This window comes from Erpetoichthys calabaricus, chromosome 8 (genome assembly GCF_900747795.2).
Source record: "Erpetoichthys calabaricus chromosome 8, fErpCal1.3, whole genome shotgun sequence".
Lineage (NCBI taxonomy): Eukaryota > Metazoa > Chordata > Cladistia > Polypteriformes > Polypteridae > Erpetoichthys > Erpetoichthys calabaricus.
In genome coordinates this window covers 120289980-120306089 of record NC_041401.2, presented here as the reverse complement: position 1 = coordinate 120306089, position 16110 = coordinate 120289980, and the positions used below count along the sequence as shown (strand labels likewise).

At 37.6% G+C, this 16110-nt stretch overlaps 2 protein-coding genes across 2 annotated transcripts in view; both read left to right on the top strand.

Annotated features, from left to right (window-relative positions):
* The window catches only part of LOC114655979 (F-box only protein 6-like), a 1212211-nt gene that overhangs the window by 190010 nt on the left and 1006091 nt on the right, over positions 1-16110 (top strand). The window lies entirely within an intron of this gene.
* Positions 13400-16110, top strand: part of ajap1 (adherens junctions associated protein 1) — a 275515-nt gene continuing 272804 nt past the window's right edge. The window contains exon 1 of the mRNA XM_028807328.2: positions 13400-14452. Within this exon, the coding sequence (XP_028663161.1) occupies positions 14424-14452 (29 nt within the window). The 5' untranslated portion in view covers positions 13400-14423. The remainder of the gene's footprint in view (positions 14453-16110) is intronic.

Sequence of the window (16110 nt, the reverse complement as noted above, 5' to 3'; positions counted from 1 at the left end):
CCTTTTTTTTTCACGGTGTCCCTATATTTTTTATTTTCTCTGTACCCTAAAGGCTTCCATTTGACACTCAGAAGGTGGGCAACGACTCACCTTTTCACGGCGACTCTGATATCTGACCACTTCTTTTTTATTTTGGGCACTATGTGACTTTCTGAACTTGAACTTTTGAGGTTCTCCACCACTCTATGTCACTCAATCAACTTCCTTTTGTTGTTTATACCATTGCTTAAACCAACAAATAGTACGTGTTTTCTTGCCTCCACTTTGTATTCACTGAAATTTTTCTTTTTTTCCCTGTGCTTTTGCCATTGTCTTTTCACAGAATGCTGAATTTAAAGTGCTATTTATATTGATTTGCAATTGCATATTCAAAGCGGCGTAATTTTGGGAGGAGTCAGGATGGGGCAGCAGGCGTGCGCACGTGTGTTACATTTCACGCTGACCGGGATTTATATAGCAGAGGAACGTGAAAGCTGGTGTACACACAGATTTATGCATCTGGATTTTTTTGTGCTGTAACAGGCGGCCAGGTCCCATGCCCAGCCGGGACACCCCTGCTGCATATGTTCCGGGGGAGAAGCCATGGGCTCCATAGTACCTCCCCCGGGACGCTTGGTGGTAGCTATCGTGGTCTGCTGCTTTCCCACTTTGCAGTGAGTTTATAGCATCTAGTAAATTCTGAGAGTGTCAGAGGTTTATCCAGTTGCTCTGCACTAAGAATGCATTAGATTATGTCTTATCTTCTTTAAACTGAGCAGAATATATGCAGTTATAGTACTCTCTTAATGTGTGGGTTATATTTTTATGGTCAATGATTTTATCGCCATCTGTGTTGGCAATTACTGTTATTGCATTACAAACTTCCTGCTTGTGGATCTGTTGAGCTAAGATCTTATTAGCCTTCTCACCGTATTTCTAGTAATGATGTCGCGATTTAAAGATGAGTTGTTCCATTTCTTTAGTTTTCAAGAGGTTACATTCTGATTGCAAGATCTGTCTTTTTCTATAAAGTGCATCATTTGGAGACCTGGCATATTCTTTATCTATTCTTGTAATTTTGCTGATTAACTCTGATGCCTTCTTGGTTTCTAATTTAAATTTGTGAGAAAGATATGAAATAATCTGTCATCTTAAAAATGCCTTCAGAGTTTCCCAGAATATTTCTGCAGAGATCTCTGAGGATGCATTTGTCCCTAAAAAATAATCAGATTGCTTGCATATAAATTCTGTATAGTTCTCATCAGCTAATGACAGGAGGTTAAGACACCAGCTATGAGATGAGTGTGTAGGGCATAGTGATTTAAGCTCCATGATCAGAGAGGCCTTGTTGGAGGTAATAATAGTGTAGTATTTGGGCAAAAAATTATTGTCTATGAAGAATTAATCAGTTCTTGAGTAACAATTGTGTACTGATGAGAAGAAGGAATATGCTCTTAAATTTGAATTAAAAAATCTCCATGAGTCTGATAAGCTATGATCCATTACAAACTGTGTAAATATTTTTGTAGTATTGGATGTTATCACCACAGTAGCTGAAGACCTATCCAGGTCTGAATTTAAAACACAATTAAAGTGTCTAGCCATTACAATTTTATGAGTGTTTACATTAGGAATAGATGCAAATGCATTTTGGATGAACCCTCTATTATCCACATTAGGTGCAGAGATATTTATCAAAATCACTTTAGTATTAACCACCTTAGCGTTGCATTTTATTCCAAAAATACAAAACATATAAAAAGCATTTAGTTTTTTTTTTGGCATGAAAAATTAAATTTTTTTTAATCTCAAAAGTATAAAAAGATACAATTACGAATAGTAATGATAAATAATAATTATAATATTAAATGAACAATAATGACAAAAATAATAATAACAGTAATACTACTACAACTAATGATGCCAAAACGGTATATAATCTCAAAATGAGTCCTTTGTGTGGTAAATCTTAAAACATGGTGAAAGACACGATCCAATGTCACAATTGGGACAATAATAGTGTGTTTCTTTTCAGATTTTCTTTCCAGATTTATCAGTTTTTGAACAGCACACTGCACAGGTACAAGTAGGATTCTGTTCTTTTCTGTTGGAGGTATATAATCAATAAAATGTTTACCAATTAGACACTCTGGATTGATCTGTGATGTGCTGAGTCGATCACGTCTCTTTAGCGATAGTTTGGATGGTGGATATTCGGCAATGATTTGTTCTATAAGCTGGCATGTAAAGTTTGCATGAAATACAGTTTCTCCAGCTTTTTGTTCGTATAAAACGAATGCATTCCAAATGCACTGTTCCAACAGATGACAAAATATCTTTTTATAGTATTTCTTTTTTTGCCTCCACATAACAAGATAGAAAGCCCATTCTTGATCTGCATGATCTACGCCACCCATCGTGCTATTGTAATCAACCACAGCACAAGGCTTCGTAACCTGCTTGTTGCCTTTTGCCAGTACAGTGACTGTAACTGCATTATGTACAGTGCTAAGAAAGCAAATGTCTTTCTTGTTCCATCCATTTCAGCCCAAGCACTTTTCCTTTTGTCAAGCTACTAGCGCACCTTGCTATAATTTAGCTCAGCCAAAATTTTCAGGCATACCACGACGGTTAAGATGCGCTGTTCCATATGCGTCAGTCTTTCTTTGCTGCAAGATGTCAAATAGCTCTGGCGAATTATAAAAATTGTCCATAGTCACACAGTAACCTTCATCCAGCAGAGCATCTATCAAAGTTAGGACCAATGACGTAGCCACGCCGTAATGATTGTATTTCGGATCAAACATTGCCCCTTTCCGTGTGTACAAAACTGGATTCCAGATGTATCCTGCTTTAGATTCACAAAGCACATAAACCTTTATGCCATATTTGACACGATATACTGTATCCATGACAGTCTTCCCTTATAAACCATGAGACTTTCATCAGTGCTGACATCACGGTCGGGAATGTAAATGCTCAGAAATTTGGCTACAGTGGCATGATATATCTCCCAAATTTTCTTCAGTGTGGGTGCTGGATGGGTATACTCATCAAAGTATTTATTGTTGTTAATGCTCCTACAATTCAGTTCTGCTCTTCCGAGACATTAAATATGGCTTTATTAAATATTAGAGCATTAACCAACAAGACGTTTTCCATCAACGGTCTTATTAGTGATTATAAAATCAATTGTATTCCATTAAGTGAAACGTGGCTTAGCTCTGATGGTGCAGCGGTTTTAATCGAATCTGTGCCTCCGAATTATAGTTTTGCTCATGTGGATTGCCAAGGTAAGAAATGCGACAGTTTAGCAAACATTTGCTCGAGCTGATTAAAGTGTAAAGATGTTGGCTTTGGTAAATTCAAGCCCTTTGAGTATCTTGCCGTTGTTATTCATGCAGTTTCTCAGTCTCTAGTATTGTCCGTGTAAATAGAATTTACATTCTACTCCTAAATAGAATGCGTCTTTCTTTGAGGAATTCTCAGACTTGGTGTCAATTGTAATTACAAATTATGACATGTTCCTAATAGTTGGTGACTTTAATTTTCACATTGATAATCAGTGTGACCCGAAAGTAAAAGAATTCATGAATCTCCTGGACTCTTTTGATTTGAGCCAGCACGTTAGTCAGCCAACACACAAAGCAGGGCATACGTTAGACCTAGTAATTACTAAAGAACTAAAAGTTGATGTGAAGCAGATCGTTGATATTGGTTTATCAGACCATTTTCTCTTACTATTTAATATAGAAATAATGACAGAAAAAATTCACGATGAAGCATATTGTTAAAAAACGCTTCTTTGATTTATCAGCAGCTTCAAAGTTTACAAACATTCTAAGCAACCAGTCAGTTTGTAGTGCTTACTACAGCGAGGATAATGTAAATAGTAAGGTGGAAAATTTTAATACTAAAGTGAGATAGTGACATAGTCGCACCTGAAAAGACAGTTAAAAAATCTTCTAGCACTATTATACCATGGAAGACTCAAAGAGTGTCTGATCTAAAGAGAATATGCCGGAGAGCTGAGCGTAAATGGAGAAAAATTAAACTGATTATCCACTATGAGATATTGAAGGCTAAAATAACAGAATTCAACAACATAGTCCATCTTGAGAGGTGTTTTTTCTCTAGAATTATAAATAACAATCCTAGTAATCCCAGAGTCTTATTCTCTGCAATTGATCATCTGCTAAACAAAGGTCACTTAATGGAATGCCTCCAAAAAACTTTAAGTGAAACTTGTGAGGCTTTTGCTGTATTTTTTAATCATAAAATTAATCATATTAGAAACAATATAGCACAGTTCCCCAATACTGATTCTCTTAAACCCCGGTACTCCATTTTAAACAAATTAAATTCTTTGACCAGGATAGATTTACCTGATTTATATAAAATAATTTCTCAACTGAGACCCTCCACCTGCATCCTTGACCCAATACCAACAAGTTTTTTCAAAGAAGTATCTGGCATGCTAATTGATAGCATTCTTGACATAGTAAACTCGTCATTAGATATGGGGATCTTCCCAGACTGTCTTAAGACTGCTATAGTTAAACCCCTGCTCAAGAAAAATAATCTTGACTCCTCTGTTTATGAAAATTTTAGACCTATTTCTAACCTGACTTTTTTAAGCAAAATCCTAGAGAAGGCAGTCATTATGCAGCTAAATGACCACCTCAATAAACATGCTATTCTTGATAAGTTTCAGTCAGGTTTCAGAACAAATCACAGTACAGAAACTGCACCCGTTAAAGTAATAAATGACTTGTGAGTAAATGCAGACAGAGGCCTTTTATATGTTCTCATCCTCTTAGATTTGATTGCCGCATTTGATACCATTGACCACAATATTCTTAGAAACCTCCTTAGTCAATGGGTGGGCCTCTCTGGCAGTGTCTTAAATTTTTTTGAGTCCTACCTGGCAGGTAGAAAATTCTTTGTTAGTTGTGGTAATTATACCTTCAAAGACACATGATATTCTATATGGTGTTCCACAAGGCTCTGTCCTGGGTCCTGGGACCGCTGCTCTTTTCAATTTAAATGCTTTCGTTAGGTTAGATTATCTCGGGGCATAATGTAAGCTACCTCAGCTATGCTGATGACACACAACTGTATTTATCAATAGTGCCTGATGACCCCGACTCTCTTGATTCACTGACAAAATGTCTTACTTGTGTTTCTGTATGGATGAGTAGTAATTTTCTCAAACTAAGTAAGGAGAAAACAGAAATGTTAGTGATTGGCAAAAATGGATATAACAAGGGTATTAGAAATAAATTTGATTCATTAGGATTAAAAGTCAAGATGGAGGTAAAGAATTTAGGGGTAACTATTGACTCTGACCTGAATTTTAAATCACATATTAATCAGATTACTAGGACAGCATTTTTTCACTTAAGAAATATAGCAAAAGTTAGACCTCTTATAACATTGCAAGATGCTGAGAAATTAGTTCACGCTTTTGTTTTCAGTCAGTTAGATTACTGTAATGTACTCCTCTCAGGACAACCCAAAAAAGGCATCAATCAATTGAAACTAGTGCAGAATGCAGCTGCTAGAATCTTAACTAGGAAAAGAAAATCCGAGCACATCTCTCCAGTTTTGATGTCGCTACATTGGTTATCTGTGTCATTTAGAATTGACTTTAAAATACTGCTAATGGTTTACAAAGTCTTAAATAATCTTGCTCCATCCAGTATTTCAGAATGTCTTTTTACTTACACTCCAAATCGTAACCTTTGATCTTCAAATGAGTGTCTGCTTATAATTCCAAGAGCTAAACTTAAAAGAAGTGGTGAGGTGGCCTTCTGCTGTTATGCACCTAAAACCTGGAAAAGCTTACCAATAGAATTTCGCCAGGCTAATAAAGTGGAGCACTTTAAAAAAACTTCTAAAAACACATTATTTTAACATGGCTTTCTCATAGCTTTATTTTTAGTTTAATCCTAATAATCTGTATATGCATTTAATTATCGTTATCATTCATGGTGGCTGTGAAATCTGTTCTAACCCATACTCTCTCTGCTGTTCTTTTTTGATCTGAGCCACCACCACCCAATCAAAGCACCGTGATGTCCCAAGATCGATGGATTAAGGGCCAGAAGTCCACATGACCATCATTATCAAGTTCTTCCATGTGAATCCTGAATACCATGAGGACTGATTAAGGTCATTTATGTTAGGTAGAATGCCTAGAGGGGGCTGGGCGGTCTCGTGGCCTTGGAACCCCTGCAGATTATATTTTTTACTCCAGCCATCTGGAGTTTTTAATTTTTTTTCTGTCCTCCCTGGCCATCGGACCTTACTTTTATTCTATGTTAATTAGTATTACCTAATTTTATTTTTTATATATTTTGTCTTTTTTTCTCTTTCTCCATCCTGTAAAGTGTTTTAGCTCTTTTTCTCCTTCATCCGAAGAGCTAAAAATATAAAACTGGCCTTCAATAACCACTTTCTCTTTAGCAGGAAACTAGAGGCTGTATCTGATTTTGGCTTTGCATAAGCACTGTTTAAAGCTGTAGAATGCAGCACATTTAGCAGTTGTTGAATGGGAGGAATCTGGGAAAATACAAATGCGGCTATTTTCATATATAATCACCTCTTCCAGTCTGAGAAGTGAGGTCAAGTTTTCTTTAACCTGTAGTTTATCGAAATGGACAATCAGGTTTCTCGGTTTTGAGGCATTCAATTCATGTATAAGGTAAGCTGCTGAGATCTTAGTGTCTGATTTGAAGTCATCTCCAATTATTTTAGTGAATACTTCAGCTATGAATTTCACTGTGTTTGGACTTTCATGGTTTTCAGGGAGACCATCAATTCTGATGTTGTTCCTTCTATATCTATCTTCCAGTGCAGCTAGTTGCATTTGCATTCTGATTTTACAGTCATTGCTTTTTCCTCAGTGGTGGATATTGATTGTTCAACTACTCCAATATGAGTAGATTTTTGCTTAACATCTTCAAGCTGAGCACCAAGTACTCTAATTTTATTCTCAAGTCATATTTTCCTCTATTTTTTCATCAATTCTTTCTAGAATTTCTTTAAAAGTTTCAGTAAAGTTAGCACTTAAATGTTTCTCCAGGTCTTTTATATCCTTAAGTTGTTTCTCATTTTTCTTGTTTATATCCTTTATATCCTTCTTTATTTCCCTTATATCTTTCTTTATATCACTCTTTATATCATTAATGTCCCACCAAGTACAGCAATAATTACCTTCAATTAATTACCTAGTAAATGATTTGCTGGTAAATGTAGACAGAGGTCATTTATCTATTCTCATCCTCTTAGATCTGAGTGCCACATTTGACACCATTGATCATAATATTCTTAGAAATCGCCTTAGTCAATGGGTGGGCCTCTCTGGCAGCCTCTTAAATTGGTTTGAATCCTACCAGGCAGGGAGAAAATTCTTTGTTAGTTGTGGTAATTATAATTCAAAGACACATGATATCCTATATGGTGTTCCACAAGGCTCTATCCTGGGTCCGCTGCTCTTCTCAATCTACATGCTTCCATTAGGTCAGATTATCTCAGGTCACAACGTGAGCTACCACAGCTATGCTGATAACACACAGCTATATTTATTAATTGCACCTGATGACCCTGAATCTCTTGATTCACTAACACAATGTCTAACTTGTATCTCAGAATGGATGAATAGTAACTTTCTCAAATTAAATAAAGAGAAAACCGAAATCTTAGTGATTGGCAATAATGGATACAATGAGGCTATTAGAAATAAACTGGATGCATTAGTATTAAAAGTCAAAACGGAGGTAAAAAGCTTAGGGGTAACTGTTGACTGTAATCTAAATTTTAAATCGCATATTAATCAGATCACTAGGACAGCATTTTTTCACTTAAGAAACACAAGGGGGCTTCGCCCCCTGCTCGCTTCGCTCGCCTACCCCCGGCGTTTTGAACCTGTGTCCGCTGGGCAGCCAGGTGTGAGGATGACGCACGTTTAATACGGAGCGCTCGCCCGTGTCACTCAGGGGCTCTCCACTGGTAATACGGAGTCCCGTCCGTACCATTTATGACGTTTTACTTTGCTTTGCACTCTGTTTTTCATTTGAGACCTCGCTTTATTCTGTTTTTGTTATAATGACACCTGGTCCATGGCGATTTTATTTTCCCTTTTTTGAGTAATAATTTTCATTTGTTTGCGATACTGTGATGTTTATCGTACTGTTAATAATGCATCACTGTAATGTGGTTCACCTATGCTGTATAGTTTGGACGTGTGAGGATGACGTATGTTTAATACGGAGCATTCGCCCGCGTCACTGTGGGTCTCTCCACTGTTAATACGAAGCTCTTTCCGAACTATTATGCGGTGCATTGTGGAGCACTGCGGACTCTTTAGTGTTTCCAGTTTCACTTCGTATATCGTCTAGTCGAGCTCTTTCTTTTTGGAGGAGTCTCTGCCTGGTTTGCGTCATTTCAGATGCACGTTGTAGGCACTTGCGTTCATTAATTATATGCAGGCAGTCGCGTGTTTGTATCTCGGTCACTCGAGCTGTGTCGTGTTGAACCCGTGCCTGCTTTGCTGATGCAGTTTGACACGCGCGTTGTAGGAGTCCACGTTCATTAGATCTACGCATTAGTGCCACTCACAATATGGCGGCGACGACTGCGCCTTCCGTATTATGTCGGTTCTTACCATGCTGTGCAGGCGCCTTTGCCTTTTGTACTTCACTGCGCGTTCTGACGGCCGATGTAGGTGCCTGAACCTTCAGGGTCCGCCTCCGCTGTGTGTTGTGGACGTTTAACTGTCGTTGTTTCTGCTTTTATATTCTGTATCTCGGTCTGCATGTGTTTAGTGCCCAGGTTTGTTTGTAGCTGTTGCATTCCAGTTTTCATCATCTGTAACCCGCTCTTCATGTGTTTGTCTCCGTTGTTTAATCCCTTTATGAAGTTTTACTTCGTTTCCTACTCTGTGTTTTATTTCTGAGGGCTTTGTTTTGTAACCTGCTCTCTATGTGTTTGTCCCTGTTCTTTAACCTCTTTATGACGTTTTACTTTGTTTCCTACTGTGACGGTTCGTAGTCTCTCCCATTTTGCTCTGGTGCGAGGGGGTGGGGGCTTTGTGTGGTGTCTGCGCACGCGCGTAGTCTCTCCCGTTTCACTGGGGGGGGGGGGGTGCTTTGTTTCTTTAATCCCTTTATGGGGCTTTGTTCTGTAACCTGCTCTTTATGTGTTTGTCCCTGTTCTTTATCCTCTTTATGACGTTTTATTTTGTTTCCTACTCTGACGGTTCATAGTTTCTCCCGTTTTGCTCTGGTGCGGGGGGGGGGGGAGTGGCTTTGTGTGGCGCACGTGCGTAGTCTCTCCTGTTTCACTATGGGGGGGGGCTTTGTGTGGCGCCTGCACACTACGTCTTTTGTGTCCACGGCCCATGTCCCTGCGTCCATCCAGTTTACCACTCTCGTTTAGTAATATGGATAGCAAAAGTTAGACCTCTTATATCATTGAAAGATGCTGAGAAATTAGTTCACACGTTTGTTTTCAGTCGACTAGATTACTGTAACACACTTCTCTCAGGACTACCCAAAAAAATCGTTTGCAACTAATGCAGAACACAGCTGCTAGAATCCTTACAAGGAAAAGAAAATCCGAGCACATCTCTCCAGTTTTGATGTCATTACACTGGTTACCTGTGTCATTCACGATTGACTTTAAAATTCTGCTTATGGTTTATAAAGCCTTAAATAATCTCGCCCCATCTTATATATCGAATGTCTGACACCTTATATTCCAAATTGCAACCTCAGATCCTCAACTGAGTGTCTCCTTAGAATTCCAAGAGCAAAACTTAAAAGAAGTGGTGAGGCGGCCTTCTGCTGTTATGCACCTAAAATCTGGAATAGCCTGCCAGTAGGAATTCATCAGGCTAATACAGTGGAGCACTTTAAAAAACTGCTGAAAACACATTACTTTAACCTGGCCTTCTCATAACTTCACTGTAATTTAAATCATGATACTCTGTATATCCAATTCATTATAATAACTATTCATGGTGGCTCTAAAATCTGTACTAACCCCTACTCTCTCTTCTGTTTCCTTTTCCGGTGTCCTTTTGGTGGTGGCGCAAGCCACCACCATCTACTCTAAGTACCATGATGTTCCAACAATGATGGATTAAAAGCCAGAAGTCTGTATGACCATCAGCATCAAGTGACTCCGTGAGAACCCTAACTACAAAGAGGACTATTTCATTTATGTTAGGTGGAATGCCCAGAGGGGACTGGGCGGTCTCGTGGCCTGGAACCCCTACAGATTTTTTTTTTTTCTCCAGCTTTCTGGAGTTTTTTTTTTGTTTTTTCTGTCCACCCTGGCCATCGGACCTTACTCCTTTTCTATGTTAACTAATGTTGTCTTATTTTAATTTCTTATTTTGTCTTTTATTTTTCTTTTCTTCATTATGTAAAGCACTTTGAGCTACTTTTTGTATGAAAATGTGCTATATAAATAAATGTTGTTGTTGTTGTTCAGCTCGGACAGTTCATTTCCATCTCTTTTGGTCTCGTCTGTTGTGAGAAATTGATGTCTGGGACAGTGCTCTATTAGCAGTGGTGTTATTTATTTATATTTTTTTATCATCCTGAGGCATCCTGTATTTACTCAACCTAACAGAATTTAATTACATTATATGTAAGTATATATAAGCATCAACAGCATACAAAGGGCTCAGAAAAAAAGGAAAAGGCAGCTAAAGCTTCATTAAAGTCTAACCCAGCCTCAAGTTCACAGCCTGCCAGAGACTGACCTGGAAGAGACAGGAGAAGGAACAAATTTACCAGGACCTGATGCTGCTGCTTCAGCTGCAGCTGAGAAGTGTGAGCAAAACTAGGGGTGAGATGGGCAAGGAGAATTCACCGATTCCTGGAGGATTATTGGAACTGAATATGGCCTCTTTATCCCCCCTGCATTAACTACAGCTAATACCCACTGTGGGTCAGCACCATCAACTCCAATTGGACTTATAACTCTGCCTACAGAAAACAGAGGACTGAAATGATCTGTCCAAGCCACATACAATAAACTTGATAATGACGATAGGTTTAAGTTGTTTGAAGAGAAAATAATAAACAAATTTGGTCAAGTGCTATCTTTTCTTTAGGAAAGAGCCCATGATTCACATATGAGTACCAATGTTCAATGATGTTGGTATTGGTGGTAATAAGGGGGTCTTTCATGTAATGAAACAAAGGAAAATCTTACCAGTCATGTTCTTAATATAATTTTGATTTCCAACAATGTGAGCATTTACAGTATAGCTATTTTTGAAAAATCAAGGAAGTACAGGAACATTTAAAAGATTCAAAAACACAACGTCAATAGGCATCAGCCATGACATATCTATTGCTAAAAAGAACAATGGTAAGATTCCTTACAGAAGTCTGGATTTTCATAGGAATCAGTAATTTTTGGAACTACACTGAAAATGGAAAAGAACACATCTCTGTCTTACTGAGGATATGTGGTAAAACACGGTAAGGAGCAATTTAATTGCTGCAAGACATTCCTATTGGGTTTAACTGTATATTTCTTAGTTGGCATGGGACCACCTTAGAATTCTCCAGAAGGACTTTAGATTTATTATTAGAGTTACAGCAGTCTCGTCTTAGGTATTTAGCATGTTCATCCTGTGACCCACATTTTTTTTACTCTTTAAATGTAAATATTTTGGTAATGCTTCTGTAATTCCTATTTTTTCCTTATTATGTTCATTAGGCATGCATGTGTGCCAAGCTCCTTGTCTAGCTTGGATAATAGGAAATGATACTTCAAAGTTCTCCAATACTATCATTAATATTATTATCTTTACTTTTGCAATACATAGAGTGGGAGGATAGAAAATCTGTCACAATTAAAAAAACATCCACCTATAAATCATAAGTGTGACTCATTGCATCGTTGTTTAAGTGGGAAGACAAACTTGGTTCTTATGGCAACTTTAGTTATACCTAGTTGCAATAGCTTTAGGAACATTTTAAAGGAGAAATATGATATAAAAATAAAAATTTGATTGTAAGAAAGGCAGAGCCATTCAAATTTGCATACAGCTGAAGAGGATGCAAAAGGTGTAAGGGTGTTTAGATAAATAGCTGGTGTGCAGCAGGTGGCGGGGTGCAGCACATTAAAGCATAGTTACTTGGGATTCCATTATGGCAGAGTTAAGTTCAGTTTTTGCAATTCAATGTTATATTTAAAGAAAAAATATATATGTTATGTTTGTTTGTGACTAAGTTACAACTGTTGTGGGTTTATACATATCTGAGAGGATAAAACAGCCAGACACCAATTACTATACTGTTGAACTTGTTATATGAACACAGCATGGTCATTTAATAAAGAATACTGAAGATTATGTGCCTACAGGTTTTCGTTCCCATTTTGACGGTGTTAAGCAAGCCTTCCTGATACGTCTGTATGTTTAATCAACAAGCTGCGGCTAATAAAGCAGCCTGAGTCAGCGTCCTAAGTGGGGGGTCCTGAGTCAAGTGAGTATCCTACCACACAGTGATACTGTATATAGAAACATTATGGCATATGATCGGTATGTTCTGCAGTTGCATACTTAAAGTACTGTAAAATTACTTTGTACAGCAAGGATCACCTTCTGCTGCAGTGCAACTAATTATTTTAAAATATCTGAATTTCTCACATTTTTCAAATGCTTGACATAATTGGTGGCCTGGAAGTCACAATGTTAACTAAGACTATTATTTGTTATTGTTTATTGGACTTAACACCCTTATTTCAGTTGACTTACTGTTGACACACTGAGGGCATTCCTGCATCCACTGCACACTTGACATGAGGAAGCCAGTTTGAAACTAAATATTTTTTGGAATGGTTACAAAATTTTCTTACTACTATGATAATTGCTGCTTTCCTATTTTAAAAATAATTGCTGTTCCTGCTTCAAAGATTATGGTCACTATTAACTACCTCTGTCTATCGTTATATAACGTTTTTCCTGTTTGTGCAATTACACAAACCTATTTTATTATATTTATTATTATAATAAGCATTTATTTTGCAACATTATGTGTGTATGTATAGTTCACTTACGCCCATAATCATTTTCATGAAACACTGGGAGGCAACATTGTTTTAACGTCTCGTATGATGTCGTTTTAATACAACGGAAAGGGTTAAGATTAACTATCCTGACATAAGTGTGGTCGTAGCTATAATTGTTGACAAAGCTACTTTTAAAGTAACGGCATTGATTTTCAAAGCAGTTTAGAATGACCATGATTAGTAATTGATTTTTTCAGGCATTTTTCCATGCAGATAACTCTTTAAGAGTGACCGTGTCGTTTCATTTATTAAATTAATAATTAATGGTAATCCAGTTTAAGCAATTCCTTGATCCGTTTCTTGTGTTGGAGGAGGAGCGAAGCAGGTTTAATTTTAAATGCGCATTCCTTGGGGCGGAGGGTAAAAGACGCTGATTTTTCTCATCTTTTTACTTTAAAGCGACGTCACAGGGGTGTCAGCCTGGGCCGGACTGCCAGGTTTGTTAGCGAAGAGCACAGAAGAGCGAAGAGCATCGGCGTGCTTGGCGAGTGAGGCACAAGCGCCGTCTCTGAAGATCCTTTTGCTTGGCAGCCTCGCGCAACCCATTGCTGTGAAGAGGACTGACCCCGCGGCGTGGGATTCCAGTCACCCAGCTAAAAGCGCACGCCTCAACAAAAACTTAACAACATGCAGCCTTCTTGATTATCATATTTGCTATTATTCTGCGTATATCTTGTGTTGAAATTCGCACTAAATTGTTTTCAGGGAGGATCTAGACATTGTTGTATGTTTGGAAGTATTTTTGGAAGAACTCGTGGTAATCGTCATTGCACTTTCACAAGCCATGATGCGCATTCAGCGACACTGATCCTCTGACAGCTAGATTCCGAGGAGGCAACCACGACTCGTGTGATGCGCATCTGTCAGTCTTCTGTGCTTTGTGGATTTCGCGGCTTATGGCATGGGGATATTTTATTATTTTCTGCTTTCTTTAAGTATTCGGCGAGCTAGACAACGCGACAGGCTTGGGCTCGGGTTTTAAAAAATTAAGCGTGACAACCATTTTCATATACGTGTGCTAGATTTCAAAGTTTTATGCAATGGCAGCATCTGTTCACTAAGCACACGTACATACATCTGTGATAAAAACAGCGGGAGGAGAATTGTTCTTTGTTCTTCAGAAAATCTTAGCAGTAATCAGGAGGTTCAGTTCCTTGCTTTGATTTTTTGTGATTAAAATATATTTGTGTTGTACATTTGAAAAGTGCAACCTATTTTGCCAGCATGGTGTTAACGACGTCTGGAGTGACGCCTTTTACATATAATGATGCTTGAGGGTCGATAGTACTTGGAAATATATAAATGTCTCTCTACATGAAGAAGTGAGCACGACATTTCAGTGAAAAATGTGGATCAAGCAGTTGGTGCAACTCAGGTAAGAGTGATCAGATTACCTCTTTCATTTTTATATGTAGTATGTATTCCTCTGTTTGACGGAAAACGACGTTTGTAAGACATTCATGTAATCCCTTTTATACTCCACGTATTAATCGTTACTTGAATAACAAACACGTTTTCTTAACACGTCAAAGAAATGCACTTGCCAAATAGGTTGTAATTGGCCCTGTTTATTACCTAATCAGAACACACAGATGCGTAATGCTAGTGATAAATTACAATTTTTTTTTTTTAGTTTTCTTGATTTTTAGATGTTTTTTTAACATTCTAGAATTAATATGGCCGTGGCTAGTGTACTCACAACAACAATAATTGTATTTGCTAAAAATTGGTAAATAATACATATTTTTACTTTTGATGAATAGAAAATTATTCTTTGACGAGGAATAGTTAGTTGAAACCGATATACAGTACTACCCACAGTGCGCTTTTTGTAGCTAATGATATACAAACGCAAGAAATTGTTTAGGCTATGTAGTTTTAACACTCCATTTACCTGAACTTAGTATGAAGACGCACATGAAACTAATGCACATATGTGTTTATAGACAGACTCCTGGAAAACAAACATATATAGATATAGTTGGAAATCCACAGAGGGAAAAAATCCCGTTTCTTAAAATAGTTTTTTATTCCTAAGCTTTCAACTCCTATCTATATAAACATGCATTTGTCAATAATTATGCAAAGTGATGAGCTGCCAAGAGTCAAACGATAAGGACAATGAACATGCTCAGAAAATGTTACACCTGGTCGTTACTCAATAATACATGAAAACAGCCATTACACTTCACTGCCTACCACTTGAAGTTCATGTTTTTTCACCTGAAGGATTTGTCTCTATGATGTCACATAAAAAATATACTTGCGTGTCACTCGCAATCATGTACTTTGATTTTGGATTTTTTGGAGTACAGGATGTTTTACTTCTTGAGGATTTCTCTGTAATATTGATTAACAAAAGAGTTCGCATTCAGTTTCTATTTAAGCCACAATTAAGGTGCCACATATCGGTATTATCGACAGACGGCTGCAACAGCAGGATCTAGATAATGTAAAGCTTAAAATTTCCGGAGAAATATACTTTTTATGTATTAGTTATCCTTCGGATAATATGCTGCTTTAGAGTGACGGAACCCAGTATTCTGTCTAATGCGTGCATAACAGTCATAATTTCATTTTTTTAACAATTTGCTTATAATGGACAGCATCTATATGTTATATGCAACAGTCTTCTTAAACAATATGTGTTCTGAAATGTGGACATTTAAGGTGATCCAATAATCCCATGACCCAAATTTATACCGATAACCACTTCAACAGCCGTGCTAATAATTTGACAGAGTTCACCTTGATACATTTTTTTCTGTTCCCTGGTCTACTCCTTTCTTGATAAAAAATGTGCAGGTACGATTGCACATTAATGACGTCTACCAGTTAGGACTACTTTTGCATGTAATAAAGCACCCTATGTGTCGGAATGCGTTACACAATATACAGTATAAAAACATGTCGTTTGAATATGTGTATTCTTTAAAAAAAAACTGGGACAAGTAAACGAAGGACGATTAGCTGTCGTTGTGAGTGTTGACCGCAGGGGCGCGCTGCGGATTCACGGAGCGGCTAATTTCATCT